This window comes from Callorhinchus milii, unplaced genomic scaffold (genome assembly GCF_018977255.1).
Source record: "Callorhinchus milii isolate IMCB2004 unplaced genomic scaffold, IMCB_Cmil_1.0 Scaffold2, whole genome shotgun sequence".
NCBI lineage: Eukaryota > Metazoa > Chordata > Chondrichthyes > Chimaeriformes > Callorhinchidae > Callorhinchus > Callorhinchus milii.
In genome coordinates this window covers 116,543,612-116,564,842 of record NW_024704743.1, presented here as the reverse complement: position 1 = coordinate 116,564,842, position 21,231 = coordinate 116,543,612, and the positions used below count along the sequence as shown (strand labels likewise).

At 41.4% G+C, this 21,231-nt stretch overlaps 1 protein-coding gene across 1 annotated transcript in view; it reads right to left on the bottom strand.

The window, feature by feature from the left end:
* The window catches only part of ankrd12 (ankyrin repeat domain 12), an 87,635-nt gene that overhangs the window by 28,804 nt on the left and 37,600 nt on the right, over positions 1 to 21,231 (bottom strand). Inside the window, 1 exon segment of the mRNA XM_007897250.2 lies at positions 1,866 to 2,014. Within this exon segment, the coding sequence (XP_007895441.2) occupies positions 1,866 to 1,952 (87 nt within the window). The 5' untranslated portion in view covers positions 1,953 to 2,014.

The following is a 21,231-nucleotide window of genomic DNA, read 5'->3' as shown; positions in this document are numbered from 1 at the left end:
TCTCTTTTTGAATCCAACAAAAATTCACACAATGCTAATAATTAAGTGATACATTCTGTTAACAGCTGTGATTGGAACTAGTACGCCTTCTTTCAACTTGCATAAATTTTAAATCAAAACTTTACATTCAAAAGATTTGTAAAACTTTCACCATAACTAGAAATTTGGATCTCATATCCTTAATCAAAATTGGACACTAATTATACACTAAACTAATCCTTATATTTGATATAGTGCCATTTATGTCAGGAGAACATCTCAAAGAATCACCCCCAGCACTGGATTTGAGCGTCAGCATAAACTACGTGAATTTCAAATGCTGACATGGGACTTGAACTCGAACCTTTTGACTCAGAGAGTGCTACCGACTAAACTAAGTTGACACGCTTCACAACATATTTGACCTTTTCGAGTTCAAAAAGTACCCCTCGACAATATAAACTTCCACAGAGAATACATTAAGATTAGGTGTCAGCTTGGCTCAGTAGTAATTCTCTTCCCACCGAGTCAGAAGGCTGTGAGCTCAAGCCCCAAGTAAGGACTTGGAATTCATAGTCAAAGTGACACTTAATGCACTGCTGGGGTGTGCTGAGTTGTTGGAAGTGCTGTCCTTCAAATGAGACGTTAAGTTGAAGGCCTGTCTGCCTGTTCAGGTGGATGCTAAAAATCCCATGGCAGTATTTGAAAAGAGAAGGGAGTTTGGTCATTCACATCACTGCAGTTTGTGGGGCATTTTGTGCAAGTCAGCTGCTGCATTCACCCACAAAATACAGTTACTGCCCTTTACAGTATAACCTGTCAGATGGAATGTGAAACATAGGAGCAGTCAGCTATTTTGTTAATTGGAAGTTGTCAATCCATGGGTGCCCAGGCTAACAATCCTCCAGATTTAAATAAGTTATTTGCTTCATTATTATTTGTGGGATCTTTCTGGAACAAATGGCTGGCCTGACCCACTCCAATTTTTTAGGCACCTCCCTACCCCACAGCATTAAGTCAGTCAGTACTTTTGAAATAAATCCATGTACAATCTCATTTTGCAACTCAGCTTTCACACTGATGCCACTGATCTTTTAAGACTTTTTTTTAAAAAACAGAATCTATGAAATATGGCAGACTGAAAATAAATCAATGATTTAATACGAAACAAAGGGAAGGATGAGTTGAGTGTGTGAGGTTCTACTCCAAAAAATTGCTCCAGAGTAGTTTCCAATTTTTTAGCCTTTTCATTTAAAGTATTTTCTTCATAAATTAATTACTTTTCACCTTAGGTAGCAAATTTGAAATTACTACGGAACATGCACTTAGTTCCAACTCACTTCTAAACATGTAGGTGTTCAATGGCACCCAGTATGATTAATGTAACTGTGTGCTTTACTTGACTTTTAAAATTTGGCAACATATCTCATGAAAAGTGTAGTTAACATAAATCATACTGACTGCATGCAATATATTACTGTCAAGTGCCTCTGGTATAGGAGATAAAGCTGCAGTTTAGGGACTAGAAATTTTTGCTTTCGTCTTCTGCATTGCTAGAGCCTGTGTTAATGTTACAATAGCCACCGTATTGTGTATTTGCCTGTTCCGTCCCCCCCCCCACCCAATTCATGCTAATTTTTCCAACACTTCCCACTTAAAGGGGGGTGGGTGGGGGGAGCGGTTAATCAAGTATTTTCTTTTTACTGATAGTGAATGAGACTTCATCTATAGCTTTTTCCCCCCCATGCCAAGATAAAAAGCAATATCTACAAGAAATATCAATTTTATAATCAACATTAAGAGTCACCAAATTTGAATATGCCTAGTTTTAATAAATAGAACAGATAATAGATTCCACTATGTACAAATTTGAAAGCATATCCTACCTTCTTTCCAGTCTGTTTTTCAACCATGTTGCTGTTGCAGTCAGAGGTTTCAGTCTGTGCTGTTCTGGATGACCCAAATTTGGGCATTTTACAGCAATTTTTCCTCTCAGGTGCCCGTTTCAGGCAACAACAATATGGTCATCCTTTATCTGAAAAGCAAAGAGTAAATTATTTGACAAACAAAAATGGAGTTTGTCTTGCTGCATTTAGTGTTTCATGTACGACCTTCTTTTAACAGTATTTGAGGTTTATTTTAAAGTTGACAAATTGGTTATCATTCTTATACTGTGCGCCCATTTCGCCCACAACATATACAGTCAATTCACTTTACAGTATATTCTGTGAAAGCTTTGAAACGTCTAGAAGACATGAAAAGCGGCATATCAAATGCAAGGATTATTATTATTATTATGAAAGTATACTTCCAGGGGTATGAAGCCACATTTAACAGAATCTTTTCTGTTAAATATACTGTAAGATATACAGACAAACTAATAAAGCCCACTACAGACTGATACTGACCTCACCCAATGGCCAGATATGAATATTACAGACAGAGTGGAAGACTATCTGCATATCTATACCTAAAATTCCTGGTAATACATTAGAGGGCCTGGAATGGGGAAGGTAAATCCACAGTTCATCATCCAAGAGCAATGGCACACAAGTTTACAGAAGGTTGACCACTGGAGAACTCACTCCCTTAACGCAGCATTTAAAAAGCCATGGACACCAATCCAACATTACTCTGGTCACTTAATGAAAACGTCCATCATTCTGCCTTTGATTTTGTCAGTTCTATTAAATTTATTCTTTTGTGCACCGAGTTTTTTTAATATAAAAGTTTCCATGATAGTATTCAAAAACAATTTTAAAATTTCCAAATGTTTCTTAAAAAATAATTTCTGTTACAGATAAGTTTGCAAAACCCTTCTCATCTTTGGTGTTGAGAATCTGCCTGCATTGTTTCAACCTACAGCTTGGTTTTAAAACTTCGATTTACTTGCCTAAAACTGCCTAATTTTTAATAATTTGACCCGGGATTACCATTTCATCAGAGTGGACGTATTATTGACCATCAATGAGAGGGATTATCAGAGGCTCTACAAACCAGGAAGAAGAGTGTATACATGTCAATTGGGATTTGTTCTGTAAATTGGACTAAAATATACTTTTTAAAAATTGTATTGCTTTGACCAATGATGTAATCTCTATTTGACACACTCCCAAAGAAAGGTAAGCTTTATTTAGCAATAATAGTCATGAGTGAAAAAACAGAAAAAACAGCGTGTGAGGTTCTACTCCAAAAAATGGCTCCAGAGTAGTTTGGAGAAATTTTAAGATGCTGTTTATAATGGAATGAATACAGTTTGGACATGCATTTGAACACTTCCAATTAAATTTAGCTTTGGCACAGCTTACCAGTATGAACTACCCTGTCACTGTATTTGTCTACCAGGAACCACCTTACATTCCAAGTCTCACCGATGAACCATATAGGCTGACAAGCTATCAACAATGGCTTGTATTGCTGCAGCCTAATGCCATCTTTCCTCAGAGCACAAGAAAAACCCTTTCACTCTTCCTACAAGCAGGATATTTCAATACGCATAAAGTCATTTTCAAATGAGGGCTTGCTTAGTAAACATTTCATTTCCCTAGATCGTTTTTTTAATTAAAAACGAAACAGAAATAAAAACAATGGGTTCAACTTGAGTGTACATACATGCAAGAGGGCGAGAGATGCAGACTAAATGCAGATGGTTTATAATTCATAATAAAATAATCCTTGCATTTGATATAAAAGCTTTTACATCAGAAGGATGTCTCAAATAGTTTCACATGATTCATTGTGAACTGTGACTGTATTTTTGTAGGCAAACGCCTGTAGGACGTATACAAGTCAGGACTGAAGCATGGAAAAGAAGCCCATACATATTAAAATGTACATGATTGGGAGTAAATATTATAATTTCCATAAAAGTGATTTTAAATTCATATTTTCCAGACCAACTGTTCATTAAATCATTAAATATATTGTGCTGGGCAGTGAAGCAAAATCCCAGACAGAACGCCTACACAAAATTCTAAAATTAATTATGCGCACTAAATTTAATTGGAAGTGTTCAAATGCATGTCCAAACTGTATTCATTCCATTATAAACAGCATCTTAAAATTTATACTGCTGAGACTAAAGGATGGTTTGCCAAATGTGGGAACACAGATGGTCTAAGGGGCTATACTAAAGTTGCAACCAACCCCAGGGGCTATTTTCATGTTTACCATTTCTCTTGTCAAGCTGCGCATAAAAAAATACATGCTACTATCTTTTACCAACACTCCCACAGTCGATCACGATTAGGCTTTTCCTGTATTCTCTGATATTTAGTTGTTTTCTTTTGAATAACTCGAAAAGGCCAAAACAAAGTACTGTATGGAAACAGTGAAAGCGGGTTTTACACATTTGTGCTCTCCCACATACGTACACACACAGAAACACCCACCCAAGGTTATCACATTACATATTCAAAGAACTTAGTATTTTACCCTTTCCCTCATGTGAGAATGCTCTCACACACCATGCACATTTATGTGCCTCCCCACCTCATGTGCTGACAGCATCATCATCCAAGGATACACACCCCACCTCACCGAGCCAGTCTGGAACCTTGGCGTCTTGTTTGACCCTCATATTCTTTCTACCCCACATCAGTGTCATGACCTGCTCTGCCTTCCCCCACCTCTGTAACATCATTCGGCATTGCCATTGTCTCACTCCGCAGGCTGCCGAAACCTTCATTCACGCATTCATAATATCTATGCTTGACTATGCAAACTCCCTGCTTGTAGACCTCCCCAATTCCTCCCTCGATAGGCTGCAGATCATCCAGAATTCTGCAGCCCCTGTCCTCCTCCGCACCAGGCTCCGTGATCATATCACTTCCATCCTTGCCCGACTCCACTGGCTAACCATCACACAGAGGATACAGTTCAAGATCCTGATCCTCACCTTCAAAGCCCTCCATCGCCTTGCTCTCCGCTATCTCTGTGACCTCCTAAACCCCTACCAGCCTGCTCGCTCCCTCCGCTCAGCGGGATCTGGCCTGCTTCACATCCCCAGCTCCCCCATTGGTGGGCGGGCTGTCAGCCACTCTTCCCCCACCCTCTGGAACTCCATCCCACAGTTTGTCTGCTTCGCCCCCTCCCTTGCCTTCAAGAACTGTATCAATACCTTCATCTTCGACCATGCCTCCGGTCACCCTCCTTCCCTCCACCTTACCCGATCCCCAGCTCGGGTCCAAAACACTGATTGTCCAGTGACTTGGGACATCCTCCTGACATGAAAGGCGTTATACAAATGTAATTTTGTTGTGTTTTTGCTTTTGGTCTTGAGCACCTCCCTCCCACTCCTGCCTATTCATCAGATGGCTGTCTCACATCGCAATCACACCACACATTTGTGTAGTTTCTCAAATATGCCTATTTATTTCTACCCCACCCACACAGTTTTATCATGCCAGGTTTTGGAAAAACAAACAAATTTTCTTGATTTAAGTGTCAGCATTCCTGCAAAAAACCAAGGTACTGAATGGGTGTCAGTTTGGCGCAGTGATAGCACTCTCACCTCTGAGTCAGAAGGTTGTGGGTTCCAGTCCCATGTCAGGACTTGGAACTCATTGTCTAAGCTGACACTAGAAGGCAATGCTGAGGGCGTGTTGCATTGTCGGAGGTACCATCGTTCAGATGAGATGTGAAACTGAGGTCCTATATATCTATTCAGGTGGATGTTAAAAGATCCCATGGCGGTATTCGAAAAAGTGATGGGTGGTTTGTGAGATACCGGGCAGCTGTGTTTGCCTACAAATACATAGCCGCTCCATTTCACAGTAAATCCTGTGAAGCGCTTTGGGACATCTGATGTGATAAGGCACTACACCAAATGCAAGCATTATTATTTATGTGCCCGGCACTAGACAAATTGATGTAGCTTAGTTTTCATTTCTGTTAAGTCAATTGACTTGCAGCTTTCCACATTCTGATCCAGGTTATATTATAAAACTAAATTTATGTAGAACATCATAATAACTTATTTTCAGACAAAGTCCATGGTCACACAATCCAAGACAACAGTAATCAAATTGACTAGCATTGTAAAAAAAACTAATCTTCGCACAACATGAACAAAGAACACTCGATTAGGGCAATAAATATCTAAATGCTCCCAGGAAACTCTTTAACAAATTACTTATTTGTATCGATTAAAGAAATATATTATAGAATAAAAGTGAGCCAATTAACAAATAAATAACCTAGTAAAATGACCACACCTTCCTTCAACTGTTCTGAGCAGGTTGTTCGGACCACCACACCACAGAATATGGAATGCTGAGATACAGCCTGTCTTATTAACCAGTTAGTTGATTTTTCAATGGATGTGATGCTGCTGTAGGGTGAGAAATCTAAATGGGTGCTGTCTACATGCCAATATTGCACACCCTCTTACACTCAGCTCAGAGAACCAGTCCTGGGTTGGACAGGACAGCTCTCTTCTAGCACTGCAGTGGAGTGTCTGTCTGCTTTGACCATGAGCACAAAGTCCCAACATGAGGCTTGAACCTGCAAGCTTCTAACTGAGAGGCACTACCAATTGATCCAATCTGATATTCTTTCAATAGGATGAAACTTGGAAGGAATTTTGTGATGCAGAACATTGCTGGGAGTATCTCTTTCTAGCAAACTGAATGCTTATAATGAGCTTGAGTCCTAACCACAAGCCAATCTAAAAATCTTTTCAGACATATTTCATGAGTATTAGAATCCTTCAATTGACTGAAGTTAAGGATGAACTAAGGCACAGTCACACCTTCTAAAGCAACACAAACCTCAACCAACTTAGGATTTGAAAGTGAACACACTTTCCACAATTAGATATGGATATTTTATGTTGATAATTAAAAAAACAATTTTGGTTTGTTAAATAAGTACACGTTCACAAAGTTTGTTTGTACTGACACCAGCATGGGCTCCTGCTGGCACTGGGTGGGGGGAGGAGAACAGAGATATGCTTCCAGAATACGGTCAATCCAAAGCAGGCTAAGGAAAGACCATATGACTGACATGGTTCTTGAAAGTCACCAATCTCTTAAAGCACAGCATCCACTACTTAAGGCACATTAATCCACAACAATCTTTTCTGAGAGTGTTGTTCTGATAATATTTACAGTATTTTCAAAGACACTTGGGTCCCAAATCTAAATGGAAGAAGTAGTTATCTTTCCAGGAAATTGTCACAGTTGGAGATAATAATAATAATAATAATCCTTGCATTTGATATAGCGCTTTTCACGTCGGGAGGACGTCCCAAAGCGCTTCACAGAACACACTGTAAAGTGAATGGACTGTATATTTGTGGGCGAACGCGGCAGCCAATTGCGCACAGCAATGTCCCACAAACAGTCGTAGATTGAAAATGACCAATTTAATTATTGTTTTTGTTTTTTTGGAGGGATTATTATTAGGCGATTATTATTATTATTATTAGATATTATTATTATTATTATTATAGATAACACACACTGGTGAATCGGCACATTTCAGCATACAGTAGTATAACGTGAGTTTGCATCATGATCTATCAGAACCAAGCAAAATAGGTTACATCATTAACATAGCACAATTTTGATCAGGATGCAGGAGCTTCCTCATAAAGAGGGAGAAGATCGCATTATTTCACTCTGTAAGCAATTACAAATGCTACTAACTTTACCACAGTAGTTTTGAATCGTGGATAACAACAACAAAATTATAGTGCGTCTTTCATGTCGGGAGGACGTCCTAAGGCGCGGGACAGTCAGGGGTCAGAACCCGAGCATGGGGGAGGGATGGTCTAGGGGTGAGGGAAGACACAGCGGTGGGAGGGCGACCGAAGGAAAGATCAAAGAGGAGGGTCTTGAGACCGGTCTTGAAGGAGGCAAGGGAGGAAGTGAGGTGAAGGGACTGTGGGATGGAGTTCCAGAGTGTGGGGGCAGAGAGGCTGAAAGCCCGGCCACCGATGGTAGGGCAGATCGGGTAGGAGACATGGAGCAAGCTGGAGCCCGCTGAACAGAGGGAGCGGGCAGGTTGGTAGGGAGTCAGCAGGCCAGAGAGCAATGACCATGAAAGTAAGGACGAGGACCTTGAATTCGAGCCTCTGAGGGATGGGGAGCCAGTGGAGTCGGGTGAGGGTGGGAGTGATGGGGCCATGGAGACTGGTGCACGAGAGTACACAAGCTGCAGAGTTTTGGATGATCTGCAGCTTGTGAATGGAAGAGTTGGGAAGGCCGATGAGGAGGGAGATTCCATAATCGAGCCTTGAGGTGACGAATGTGTGGGTGAGGGTTTCGGCAGCCTAAGGGGTGAGGCAGTGGCGGAGTCTGGCAATGTTGCGGAGGTGGTGGTAGGCAGTGCTGGTCATGGCGCGGACGTGGGGGAGAAAGGACAGTTCAGAGTCAAACAAGACACCCCGGTTCCTGACTGGCTTAATGAGGTTGAGTGTGCAACCGTGGAGGATGATGCTGCCAGCACCTGAGGTGCGCAGGCACTGGCCTGAGCCAATCAAGAGGGCCTCGATCTTGCTGACATTGAGTTAGAGAAAGTTGGCCCTCGTCCAGTACAATCGGTCAGGATGCCAGTAGTTCTGGAGTTGAGGGTGGAGGCAGAAAGATAGTTGGGTGTCATCCGCATACATGTGGAAATTTATCCTATGTCTGCAGATGATATCACCAAAGGGGAGCATGTAGAGGGTGAAGAGGAGGGGACCGAGAACAAAGCACTGAGGAACACCGCATGAGACGGTGCGGAGGATGGAGGAGAAGCCGTTTGCAGAGACGAAGTAGAGGCAGTATGAAAGGTAGGATCTGAACCAGTCAAGGACAGAACCTTGAAGGTTGAGGTGGGAGGAGAGGCAGTGGAGGAGGATTGAGTGGTCCACAGTATCAAAGGCCGCGGAGAGGTCGAGGAGGATGAAGAGGTAGAGGGAGCCCTGGTCACACATGGTCAGGACGCCGTTTGTGACCTTGACTAGAGCAGTTTTCATGCTGTGGGCCAGTAGCTGTAACGTGTCAAGCGAAGGTTTCTTCAAGGTGGGGGTGATAGTGGCTGTTTTGAGGGGGGTAGGAACAGTGCCAGATGACAGGGAGAGGTTGATGCCAGCGAGTAGCGAGGCAAGGAGGTAGAGCTGGAATTTAAGGAGCGGGGTGGGGATGAGGTCCAGGAGCAGGTGGTGAGCTTCATGGAGGATATGGTTGTGATGACAGAGGAGGGGGTGACAGGTTCAAAGGTGTAGAAGGAGGGATGTGTAGTGTGGGGGTAGGGGGTAAGGAGGGGGTGGAAGTTGGGAGGGCAGTGGCAGCTGAGCGCATTCCCTCGATTTTGGACTCGAGGAAGTCCAGCATTTCCTCGCAGTGGGAGTCGGAGGAAAGAATCTGCGAGGCATGGTGGGGAGGGCGGAGGAGGCGGCTGAGAACAGGAGCCTGGGATTGCCCTTCACCTCCAAGATTAACCTGGAACGGAAGGATGATTTGGCCGAGGCGAGAGTGGAGCGGTAGGTTTTGGTGTGGTCCAGCCAGATGTGCCGGTGGACTGTTAGGCCAGATTTGAGCCAAGTGCATTCGACAGCCCGCACCTGGCCCTTGAGCGAGCGGAGGTGGCTGGTGAACCACGATAAGGATTGGGAATAGAAGGCAGTTCGGGAGGTGAGGGGAGCAAGGGCGTCGAGTGTGATGGAGAGGGTGCTGTGTAGGAGAGTAAACGCAGAGGATAAGCTTTGGGAATGAGAATTTTGCTTCAGTATTTCTTCCCACAAACGCTTACATGCTTGAGTTCTGAAAATATAGAAAAAGGGTATCCATATTTGATGTCTGTACTGGTCAACTTTTCTATTTTTGGGCGGGAATTTACTTGGGAATTTATACAGTGAATCACAAATTAATGAAGGCATTTTTCACACACTAAGAAAAATTTCTGTTACATCAGGCTGTAGCATGGAACATATTCTTAAAAGCCAAATACTTCGCCGTGACAAGTGAGCACACAATGCTTTGGCCAAAGGAATAAAGCCTTGGAAAAAGATTTACAGTAATAGACATGTATAAGTGATAATAAGAAACACACTTTCCCCACAAGAGTTCAGTTCCTCTTTTAGTCATTAAAATTTGTTCAGGTTGACATGAACTGTAACTGAAGATACATGATTGACAGGGGCTCAAAATGTCAGTTAATTTCACAGAGAACCTCAGTTTATTTTCACCCACAATATATAGTCACTACACTTTACAGTACATTGTGTGAAGCGCTTTGAGACACCAACAATTTGATAAAGCGCTATTTCAAATCAAGGATTATAATAATAATACTTGTATTAGATATAGCGCCTTATCGCGTCTTCAAGAGTTCTCAAAGCACGTTACAGAATATACCATAAGGACTATATATTTTGTGGGTGAAACTCGACAGCCAATTGCTCACAGCAGTGTCCCACAAACAGTCGTAGAGTGAAGTGACCAATTATTTTGCTGTTGAGGAATTATTACCCCCAGAAAAGCGAAATACCAATCGACTAACAACTGGGTTCCTACTTACTGCTACGTATACAGAGTAACACATTCCAGCAGCTGCAAATACATCAGACAGGTCTGACCAGAGTTCTATTGAGCATAAGCAGGACTTCTGGATTCAACTGATTTGGCAAGATAACCAAGCATTCAAACACTTTGATGCCATCTCACACCATTTAAATGTGATGAGCAACAAATGAATATTGGAACCAACAAAGCTATTTCTCACCTCTTCCCACTGTATATTTTGAAAGGAAAGCCCTCTTTTCAATAAAGGTAACTAAACACCAGACTACATATTTAATCCTAAATTCAAAGAAGGGATTCAAATGGTGCGGCTACATTTAAAACATCCAATTTTAAGGATTCTAACTTCCAAAAGACATTCAGATAAAGATTCTGTGGCTTAAGGCTCTAGATTGCTTTCGATGGAGAAAAGACTGGATCAGTAAGAAAGGACAAGAGTATATACATTTAAGTAGGCTAAGTGCAGAACTGAAGGATATAGGAACATAAGCTTAAAATTAATATGAGGAAGGCGCTCCCAAGGATTACTTTCATTTCAATCTTCCCTGCCTTAAATATGTGCCGATAACTGCATCCTCACCTATTGCCGCTGACACAACCAATTGCATTCATGGAACTCTCAGAACCCTGGTTTGATTTGGAGACACTTAAGAATGGTGATGGTTTTCTGCAGGATTCAGGGTGTAATGAAGGGTACAAGGGGTGACTTTTATGCTTTAATGGCAGAGGAGGCATTGTGCTGGACTTCACCCAGGCAATTGCTGCCTTTCTGCACAGGATCAAATCAATGGAGGGAACAATAACTAATTGTTTTATTTTTGTAGTTTCCTGTACATTCATCATCTTTTGAGACCACCTTCTGCGCGTCAGTACTCAGCTTGGGAACACACTTAATAATAATCCTTGCATTTGATATAGCACTTTTCATGTCTTCTAGATGTCTCAAAGCGTCTCACAGAATAAACTGTAAAGTGAATTGACTATATATTTGTGGGCGAAACGCAGCAGCCAATTGCACACATCAGCATTCCACAAACAGTCGTGGCTTGAGTGACCAAATAATTATTTTTTTTGTGTGAAGGATTATTATCCTGAGAAAAGCGATCCACCAATCAACTAACAACCAGGTTCCTGCTTACTGCTACCAGAGGCGTGTGAAGTAAGGAAACTTGCCCAACATTTCGCCCTGCCGGGAATAGAATCCAGGTCTTTTGCTTGCGAGGCGAGTGCTCTAACCACTTAGCAGTTCTATTGGACAAGGGGAAATTGAGAGAAGGGCCCCCTCACCACGCCGTGATAAGTGCTGTCATAACAATTTAAAAACAGTCTAAAACTATTCAATTATCAGCAATGGAAAGTTATTCTTAAAATGCTAAAAACTAGACTGATGGAACATTGCCATGAGAACGCAATATTCCGAGAAGCACATCTACGAACTGGCTCATCCAAATTTGGTCAATGACACTGTCTTGATATTTGGGAGGGTAATGATTATTCTCCCCCCCCCAGATATTTGTGATGTGCTCTCTGCAGTTGTAAGCAACTGAATAGTTGGATGTTTCAAACAGTTTCCCTTTTGTTGGTAGAATGTTCAACACACCACTGGAATAAGTTTCAACTCCCCAAATCATAGAATTGCAGCACAGAACTAGGTTTTTTGGGGGCTTACAATGTTTGTGTCATCTTATCAACTAGAAGTTACTGCACTCTAATCCCAATTCCTTGTTCCCTTTTAGTGTTTCTCTTAAAATGTTATCCTATTCCCTTTAAAATGTTATGGTGTCAGCTTCAATAATTACTTGTAGCAAAGTGTTCCATATTCTAACAACCTGCTGCACAAAGTGCCTTCAAGCTCAACTCAACTCTCCCACTCCTGAGTTTACGTATGGCTCCTCGTTCCCAAGTACTAATGCCCCTAAAATCCAATTTACTTTTAATTAATCACTTACCTTTCAGAATTTTGAATCCTCTATTAAGTCCTAATACAGTTTCCCAGGGAAAAATACTAACTACATATAGCCAATCTGAGTAATACCCACAAGCAAGAGACCTGGGTTCAATTCCCGGCAAGGCGAAACCTTGGACAAGTTTCTTTACTCCACAGGCCTGATAAAAATCCTTCAAAGAAAACAATAAAAAAATTGGTCACTTCAATCCACAACTGTTTGTGGGACACTGCTGTGCACAATTGGCTGCTGCGTTTCGCCCACAAATATACAGTCAATTCACTTTACAGTCTATTCTGTGAAATGCTTTGAGACGTCTAGAAGACGTGAAAAAGTGCTATATGAAATGCAAGAATTATTTATTATTACCCACCTAGCCCTAATCAACCCCCATCTTTGAGCCATGTCACTAATTTACCTTCAACACAATGTGCCTCAAAATTTCTGAACCATATGAGGCTCCTTAACAAACACCACCTACATTTCCCTCCTGTATAAATTCCTTATATAAAAATAAATAATAACCTCATGTTTGTGTTACTCAGGTGGATTTGAAATGTATGCCACGTACAAAAGGGATTAACAAGATAATGCTCACGCAAATTCAAGCAGCGGTGTAACCCACAGGAAGCATCAATGCTTTGCTCCACAGCAGTCATTTCCACAAGAACATCAACAGCCAAGCTTATCACAACATCACTACTAAAACAGTACATTAGTTTTAGCTTTTCTCAAACATAAGTGGAACTCACATGCAGAAATAGATCACCGCATTGGAGGTTGTTGAAGTTGATGTTTGTTCTGCAGTGAAGGTGACCAATTACGTGCTTGTCACCACACATGGAAAAAGGCCATATTTAAACCATCCTCAATCAATTTCCTTCATGATTTGATTACAATTACCTCGGCTCATAGCTGCTAACCTTAGATCATCAGGATTGTGTTTGCTTTTGCACTTATCTTACAGCATTTCATCAGTTTACAGAACAGTGAGAGCAAAAACTTCACCCACATCAAGCGGTACACCATTCCATGAAAGGTTATTTTAAAAGTGGTGCAATGCAGATTTACTCTGGATTAGTGAAACATTCTGATGTTACAAACATGAGAGTTTGGGCCTTCAGCCACTGCATGGCAAATCTCTGGGTCTCCCTGCCTCAATCCTCTGTAATTATTTTTATTATCCAAGTCACTGACTACAACAACAAAATTACATTTATATAGCGCCTTTCACTAGCACAGTAGTCGGTTGAAATGAATAAACTCCTCATCCCAAAATTCTCCCCAAAGTAGTAGTTCTGACATACATTTATTTTGCTTGTGACTGTAGGGTCTGCCTTCTCAAGTCATTTAAGATATTAAGAGCAAGTTGGGATTCAGCTCCCAACCCAAGAGCACTCAAAACCTCAGACAGTATAATCTTGACATTTTTGGAAGAGCAAATGGAAAGTTGGGGTTATACTCATTTGCAGCAGTGGACAATCACCAACAGCAGCAAATGTTCTGGTTTCCACTGGATAGAACATGTCCTTTTCAGCCAACCCATTGCTGTGTGGACGATGCAGGTTAAATAATTAACTTCACCATATGCACTTTACGTAGGATGACATTGCTCGGCACAAGCTCCTCCATCTTAGACAAGAGCCAATGGGAACCTTCCTGCAGTTAACATGCCTTGAAATTCACCTGTTTGGGCAGAGGTTGTAGGACCAGAAACTAATGGGTTAAAATGTGATGCTGCCGATTTCTAGTTTAACACTAATGGGAGTAACAAGTTTTTTTTACTCAAAAGCTGAAACAGCTGACAAGTAAATGGGTGTGGTAACATTGATATATGACCAATTAATTACTATATCTGGATACAAGATATGCTGAAATGGGGTGCATTCAGATTAAAACTGTACCTTGTCCAATACAGAAATAAATACTGCAGTTTAAAATTGACACAGGCAGCCATTTCTTGCTGCTTGATGAAGCTAGTATTTACACAATGAATGCAGTATTTTGAGCCAATAAATAGACCAACTGTTGCTTCTATTGCTGACTCACCCTCTAGCATAACAGATATCTCCTTACTTACCTTGTCCCTGAGTGGGTACTGGCAAAGGAAATTCCATATAAAAGTTCTTGTAAATGTTCAGAAAGGTTCTCCTTTTCTCTGTAGAAAGTGCTGACTCTTGTTGGAATACAAGGATGCCAGCTGCCTTCACTACCTCATCCAAGTAGCCATTGTCAACATGCAATTGTGAACAGTAAATGTCGCAGTGCTTTTGGCTGTGGAATATCAAAGCTCAGCCTGATAATGTTCCAAGCTAACAGCCATGTGCATTTTCTAGAAGAGGTCAATGGATAACAATCAAATACTAGCCAATTCTTTTCATCCTTGTATTAAAGTTAAGTAGTATCCCAAATATGTGCCCTGGCTGAATTAAACCTGCAAGGCACATTTACATGGCAACCCCTTGATAAAGCACAAGTCTGCTTATAATGCGGGTGTTCTTTGAACCCAAAGTTACTGGAAGTGTAGGGTTCTTCAGTTTTCAACGGTCTGGCCTCCTGCGCGTGTACATAACATTCCGACCAGTCAGTTACGACCACTCTCCTGAGTTTCTAGTGTAAGAAACACTCACAAGAGTGGTCGAGGCTGAGCAGTCAGCTTTTGTCTGCTTACATGAAGTCTGCCAGTCCCCATCGGAAGTGATGTCAGCAGCAATGTGACAATTCGTAAGTGGGACAGCGGCCATTTTGTTCTGCAGAACAGTTAGAACTTGGGGACTAACATTATGGAATCATTGCATGTATTATAGTTTACAGTGCCCGTTATCCACCAGCCCTTCAAGATTACCTCTTTTTAAAAAATTGTATTTGGAATTTCTTCTAAATAAAAGCTTGAAGGGATTTGGGAACAGAGCAAGGCAATGGGATTGAATGACCCTTGCTCAGAGTTAGTGCCGACTTGATGGACCATATGGCCTCCTTCTGCATTGTAAATGTCTATGGTTCTAAGATACCGCTGGGGCCTACACAGTGGACAAAGCAAGCTAGATCAAAGGAGTTGCAGCTTTTTTTTGAGGCGGGTTTTGATTTTGTAGTGAACCTTGCACAAAACCTATACTGCTTTGTTAGACCCAATGCTGAAATAGAGCTAAATTGGAAATTGAATAGTTTATTATTTATCCAAATATGCATATACAGCTATATCTTTTTTGTGCAGTATTTACAATATTAAAGGAAGCTAAACATTGCAATGCAGTCACTTTGTAGTGCACATGCAGTCTAGCATTATTTATTACAACAACAAAATGACATTTGTAAACTGCCTTTTATGTCAAGGGGACGTCCCAAGGCTCTGGACAGACAAGAGTTACAGACCCGAGTTGGGGGTCGGGGTGGGTGGAGGGCAGGGGGGAGGCAGGAAGATCGAAAGCATGGTTGAAGTGGGAGGCCTTGAAGGTGGCAAGGGAGGGGGTGAGGCGGAGGGATTGCGAGATGGAGTCCCAGAGGGTGGGGGCAGAGTGGCAGAAGGCCTGCCCGCCAATAGTGGGGCGAGCAAGGCGGGGGACGTGAAGCAGGCCAGAGCCCACTGAGCGGAAGGAACAAGCAGGATGGTAGCTGGCTAGGAGGTCCCGGGTGTAAGGGGGGGGGGGGGGGGGGGAAGAAGCAAGACTGTGGAGGGCTTTGAAGATGAGGACCAGGATCTTGAACTGTATTCTCTGTGTGATGGGAAGCCAGTGGAGTTGGGCAAGGATGAGGTTGATAGGGTCGCAGAGCCTAGTGTGGGAGACGACACGGCTGCAGAGTTTGCATTCATTAAACTCATAATAATAATAAATAATAAATAAACTCATTCCTTAAATATTCATGGATAGACTGGATTCAACTGCAAAATGCACAAAGCCACATTATTTTACGGTACATCCTGCAATATGCTTTACGTTGATCTTGATGACGTGATAAAGGGCTATATCAAACACAAGAGTTATTTGTTATAATTGTTAGGATTATTATTATAATAAGAGAGAACAGGTGCATTTATTATTGCAAATCCAGGCTAGGAGAACATCTGAAAAGTAGCAATCTAGACAGTTGGGCACCGTTATATTCCTCTACAATACATAATGTGCTGTTTCTATGCTGTGATCTGCGCACAAACAGAGAGTTCAACACATAAATACATGTATTACACAATCATGTAACATCACCCAATTGCTACATGCCAGTTAGTGCTGGAAACTGCACCGCACTTGCAAACATAGATGCTACTGGTCTACGGTGAGGTGCCTTCAGTTTTATTCCTATCTTTGGAAACGCAAGGTGAATACAGAGGAAACAGGCTGTGGATATACTGCAGATTTAGCTGACAAACTGCAGTGCCTATGTTATTAAAGGCTAGCAATGTGTGTGTGGAAAATGCGTCAATGGTGTGTGCAGCACTTCATTTAAAATTTGCAGCACCATTGTAAATGTAACCCAGCATTAAAGACCCACCTCCAAACAGGTTTGCAATTGTTTTTTTTAAAAAATTCAATAAAGAAACTAATACAATTAGAGGCAAGAAAAGGAAGGCAAAACTGGAAGATAGAAAATCAAACAGATTGGACAAATTTCCCATAATAATATTACAATTACCAAAATCCTATCAGTTTTAAATATTCGGGTCCTGAGGCATTTCACAATCACATTTTATAAAAATCCTTGTACATATTACACAAAGTTAAACACTGATGTAAGAAAATATTTAATCAAAAAGGTTATGAAAAACAATTTTGCCGTATCAGATAGCCAAGACACCCTTACCCTTCCCTGCTGTATTTATCCTCACCATAAAGTCATTTGAGTCATATTGTTACACAAGGCCCACTCTGGCAAGATCCAGTCTCATTATTGAATAATAATTTACTCAAACCAGCAATAAAACTCCACTGGAAGCCAGAATACATAAAATGTGATGATGAAAAAAAACGTTCAATGCTCTAGCAAGCTCATTAAAGGTCAATACGTATTCAAAAAAAGCCTTCAACCCATCTTCAAAGAAGTCTGCCTTCCCATAGTGGAATGGCTGTAATATATTTTGTACCTCTTCATAATATTAGCCTTATTGTTCCTAATCTGACACATTGGTATTTTAAACAAAATCTTTCTTAAAAATAGAAATACACATTTAAGAAAATCACGCTCATTGGTGAAGGATGGCAACACTAGGTATAGAACATTTTCTTATTTTTTTGTTCAGCCGAGCTTCTGACACTTACACAAAGTCTATGTGATTCCCCGTCGTGGGGCTTGAACCCACAACCTTCTAATTCAGAGGCGAGAGTGCTACCACAGAACCATGCTGACACACAGCTTTACAGTAATTACTGTGAAGTATCTGCTTGGCAGGCAAACAGCAGACATTTGGTGCACAAAATTCTATTTAAAGCCATGAAGTTAATGAAAAATTTACAGCATCTGTAAGATTGTTGGCTAGGACACGAGAAAAACTCCCTTGTCTTTTGAAATACATTTAACATCCTATCGGACTAAAGATAAGTGTACAAAGTTGCGCTCTCCCCACTGAGTGACAGCCTAGACAATGATCTGAAGGCCCAATGTAGGGCTTGAACCCACAAGAAGAAGCTAGATTACTACTAACTATACCAAGCTGACAATATTAAGTTGATGTGTTTTACAATATGCAAATGTAAGGGTGTAGAGAAGAGGATGCTAAATAAATTTTTATCTCAAAATAAGTCAGTTTAGTCAACTCTCCCTCCAGCAGCTTAGTAAATGCAATGTGTGATTTGATATGGAGATGTGCAAACCAGGAAGGTCCCAGATTTGACCCTCGTCTGTGTTGAATTAACTAATCTCAGCTACGGCTGAAAAAGAAAATGATTAACAGAAGGAAGAAAAACAGGAAAGTTCACGAGGCAACAGAAAAATACATGGCAGAAGAAACAATAGAGCAATCAAGTCAGAACTTTCCTTAGTTTTTAAACAAGGAAACTGTGTGCACCACTCGTACATCTAAACAGTTACAAAAGATAAGTCAATACTAGCTCAATTACTTTTCATTTATAAAATGTTCACCAGTAATCAAGTTTTCAGTTTCCAATATATATTTTTAAAAAATTCAAAATTAAATACATCATGTAGCATTTTGAATCAGATCAAATTCAGTTTTCAATACATTATCGGGGAACTAACCTATCTGGGTGAGGAGAATATCACCCAGAATATTTTGTTAACAGCATGTCTTATGAACAAAAAGGAAGTTTATCAATCATCTTCGACTCAATAACATCCCCATGAGGTTCATCTAGATGCAGACAGCTGTGAAAGATCTCCCTTTCAAAAATATTCACATTCAAGAGCATTCAAGAGTGTTCTTCATCTGAACAAATCTTTTGTGATGTTACACTTGATACCAGTTAACCGTTTGCAAAACAGCTTTTTGAATGGTACTTTACCAAAGACCTTTTGGAACTCTAGACATACTGCACTAAGTCATTTCTAACTATTAATCACCTCCGTAAAAGGTCTGAAGTTAGTCAGAAGATCTATCTCTTCTGAACCACACTAACTACTATTTATTAGGTTATTTTCAAAGCAACGCTTTTTTTAAAAAAAATCTTCAGATATTGATTCCACAAATGTGCAAAAGTTCTGGCTGCAGTTACCAAGTACCCAATTGGCCTCTTGAACGCAAGGAACAAATTTGCCCTTTCCAGTCTTTTGAAAGCTTCTGTATGTTCATCGACTGAGACATCTCTCTCCTCTGCCTCTGTTCCACTCCCCCTGAAAACCACTGTTATCACAACCCTCCTAAAAAAATCCACCCTTGATCCCTCTAATCTCTCACACTACCATCCCATCTCCAACCTACCCTTCCTTGCCAAAGTCCTGGAATGCATTGTTGCAGGTCAATTTTGGTCATACCTCTCCCTCTACTCCTTCCTTGAGCCCCTGCTGGTTGGTTTTCACCCTGCCCACAGCACAGAGAGCTTATGAAAGTCACAAACTACATCCGCTCTATCTGTGACCTGGGCTCCCTCTGCTCCTGGACTCTCTGCAGTGTTCGACACAGTCAACCACGCCATCCTCCTCCACTGCCTCTTCTTCCTTATCCACTTTTGTGGGACTGCACTCACGTAGTTCAAATCCTACTTAACCAACCGCCTCCATTTCATCTCGGCAAATGATTTATCCTCCCACCCGGTCACATGCGGGGTACTCCAGGGCTCCATCCTTGGCCCTCTTTTCCTTATCTATATGCTCCCTCTAGGCGATGTCATCTGCAGATGTCAACTTCCACATATATGCGGATGACACACAAATCTATTTAGCTTCCTCCAGTACCAACTCCAGGTCTGCCGATATTCGATCAGCTTGTCTGGCAGACATCAGGACCTAGATAAGTGCAAACATCCTGGAGCTGAATGTGGATGGAAAGCATATTCCTTGGCTCTCGTCAACGTCTTCACTCCTGCGGATCTAAACTCCTCAACCACCCTGGGCTCTCCATTAGACTCACCGAACCAGTGCATGATCTAGAGTCCGGTTCGACCATCAGCTGTCCTTCCTTCCCTCTCCACATCTGATCCCTGACCGGGGCTGCCTTCTTCCACCTCTGCCACATTGCCAGCCTCTGACCTGTGACCCCACATGCAGTCAAAACCCATGTGCATGCATTTGTCACCTCCCACCTGGATTACTCAAATGCACTCCTTGCCGTTCTCCCCAGCTCATTCGTAAATCTGCCGCAGACAAACTTACACGGACCAAACTCCGTAACCATATCTCACCAGTTCTGGCCAGGCTCCGAACGGATCGACTTCATGATCTTCAAATCCCTTCACTCTCTGACACCTCCCTACCTCTCCAACCTCCTCACTCCCCAATCCACCACCCGGCACCTCTGTTTGACTGGCACCGGCCTCCTGCTCGCCCCTCGCACCCACCATCGGAGGTGGTGCTTTCATTCATTCAAATTCATTGAACCTCGCTGAATCGCTTTGTGGTTTTTTTTTGGGGGGGGGGGGAGGGAGCAGAGAGAAATGGGTCATGAAAAATTGCTAAAATAGAAAAAACTGACTTTATACTCTGCCAACTGGGAGCCCCAAATGTACACAGATTATATAGCTTTTGTTTTGAGTAAGCATTTTCAGTTGCGATTTAAGTTCATTTGAAATTGAAATGACTGCAATACGTTAGTTTATTCAATTTAAACTGCAATAGGAAAAGATTAAATTGAATGCTCATGTTGAAATAAAATGGGCAACAAAGTGCAAAACATTCAGCCTTAGTGCTCGAATCTCTTTGTATTGTCTCAAATTTGTTCTGCTCAATACATTCTTGCCACTTAATGACAAATACTATAAGTGCACGTTTTGTGCAAACTTAAAACAAGTCAGTAGAAAGTAGTTCACTTAGTTGCTACTAATATGCTGCACATCTGTGAGGCATTAACTTTGGAATAAATTTGCTGCAGTTGCTGTTGATCTTTGAAGTTTGAAGCCTGCTCTAAAAGGGATGAGGAAGCTTTCAGTGAAAGGAGCTTTTCTTTGTCTGGAAAGAAGATATTACTGCTGCAAAAACATTGCAAGTTACTCTGATAAAGCTTGGGCAGGGAATCACAGTTTGAGATAAACGTGCCCAATGCACATAAACATCACTACAAAAGGCAGTAGGAAGAGGTATATTTGCAATTGTAGAGCTTGCAGAAAGGAGTTTTGGCTTTGGTAGAAAGCTTTTTCTTTTTCAATGCATTTTACTCTATTGCTTTGTCTTGGGACATTTTTGGCAGAACACTAATT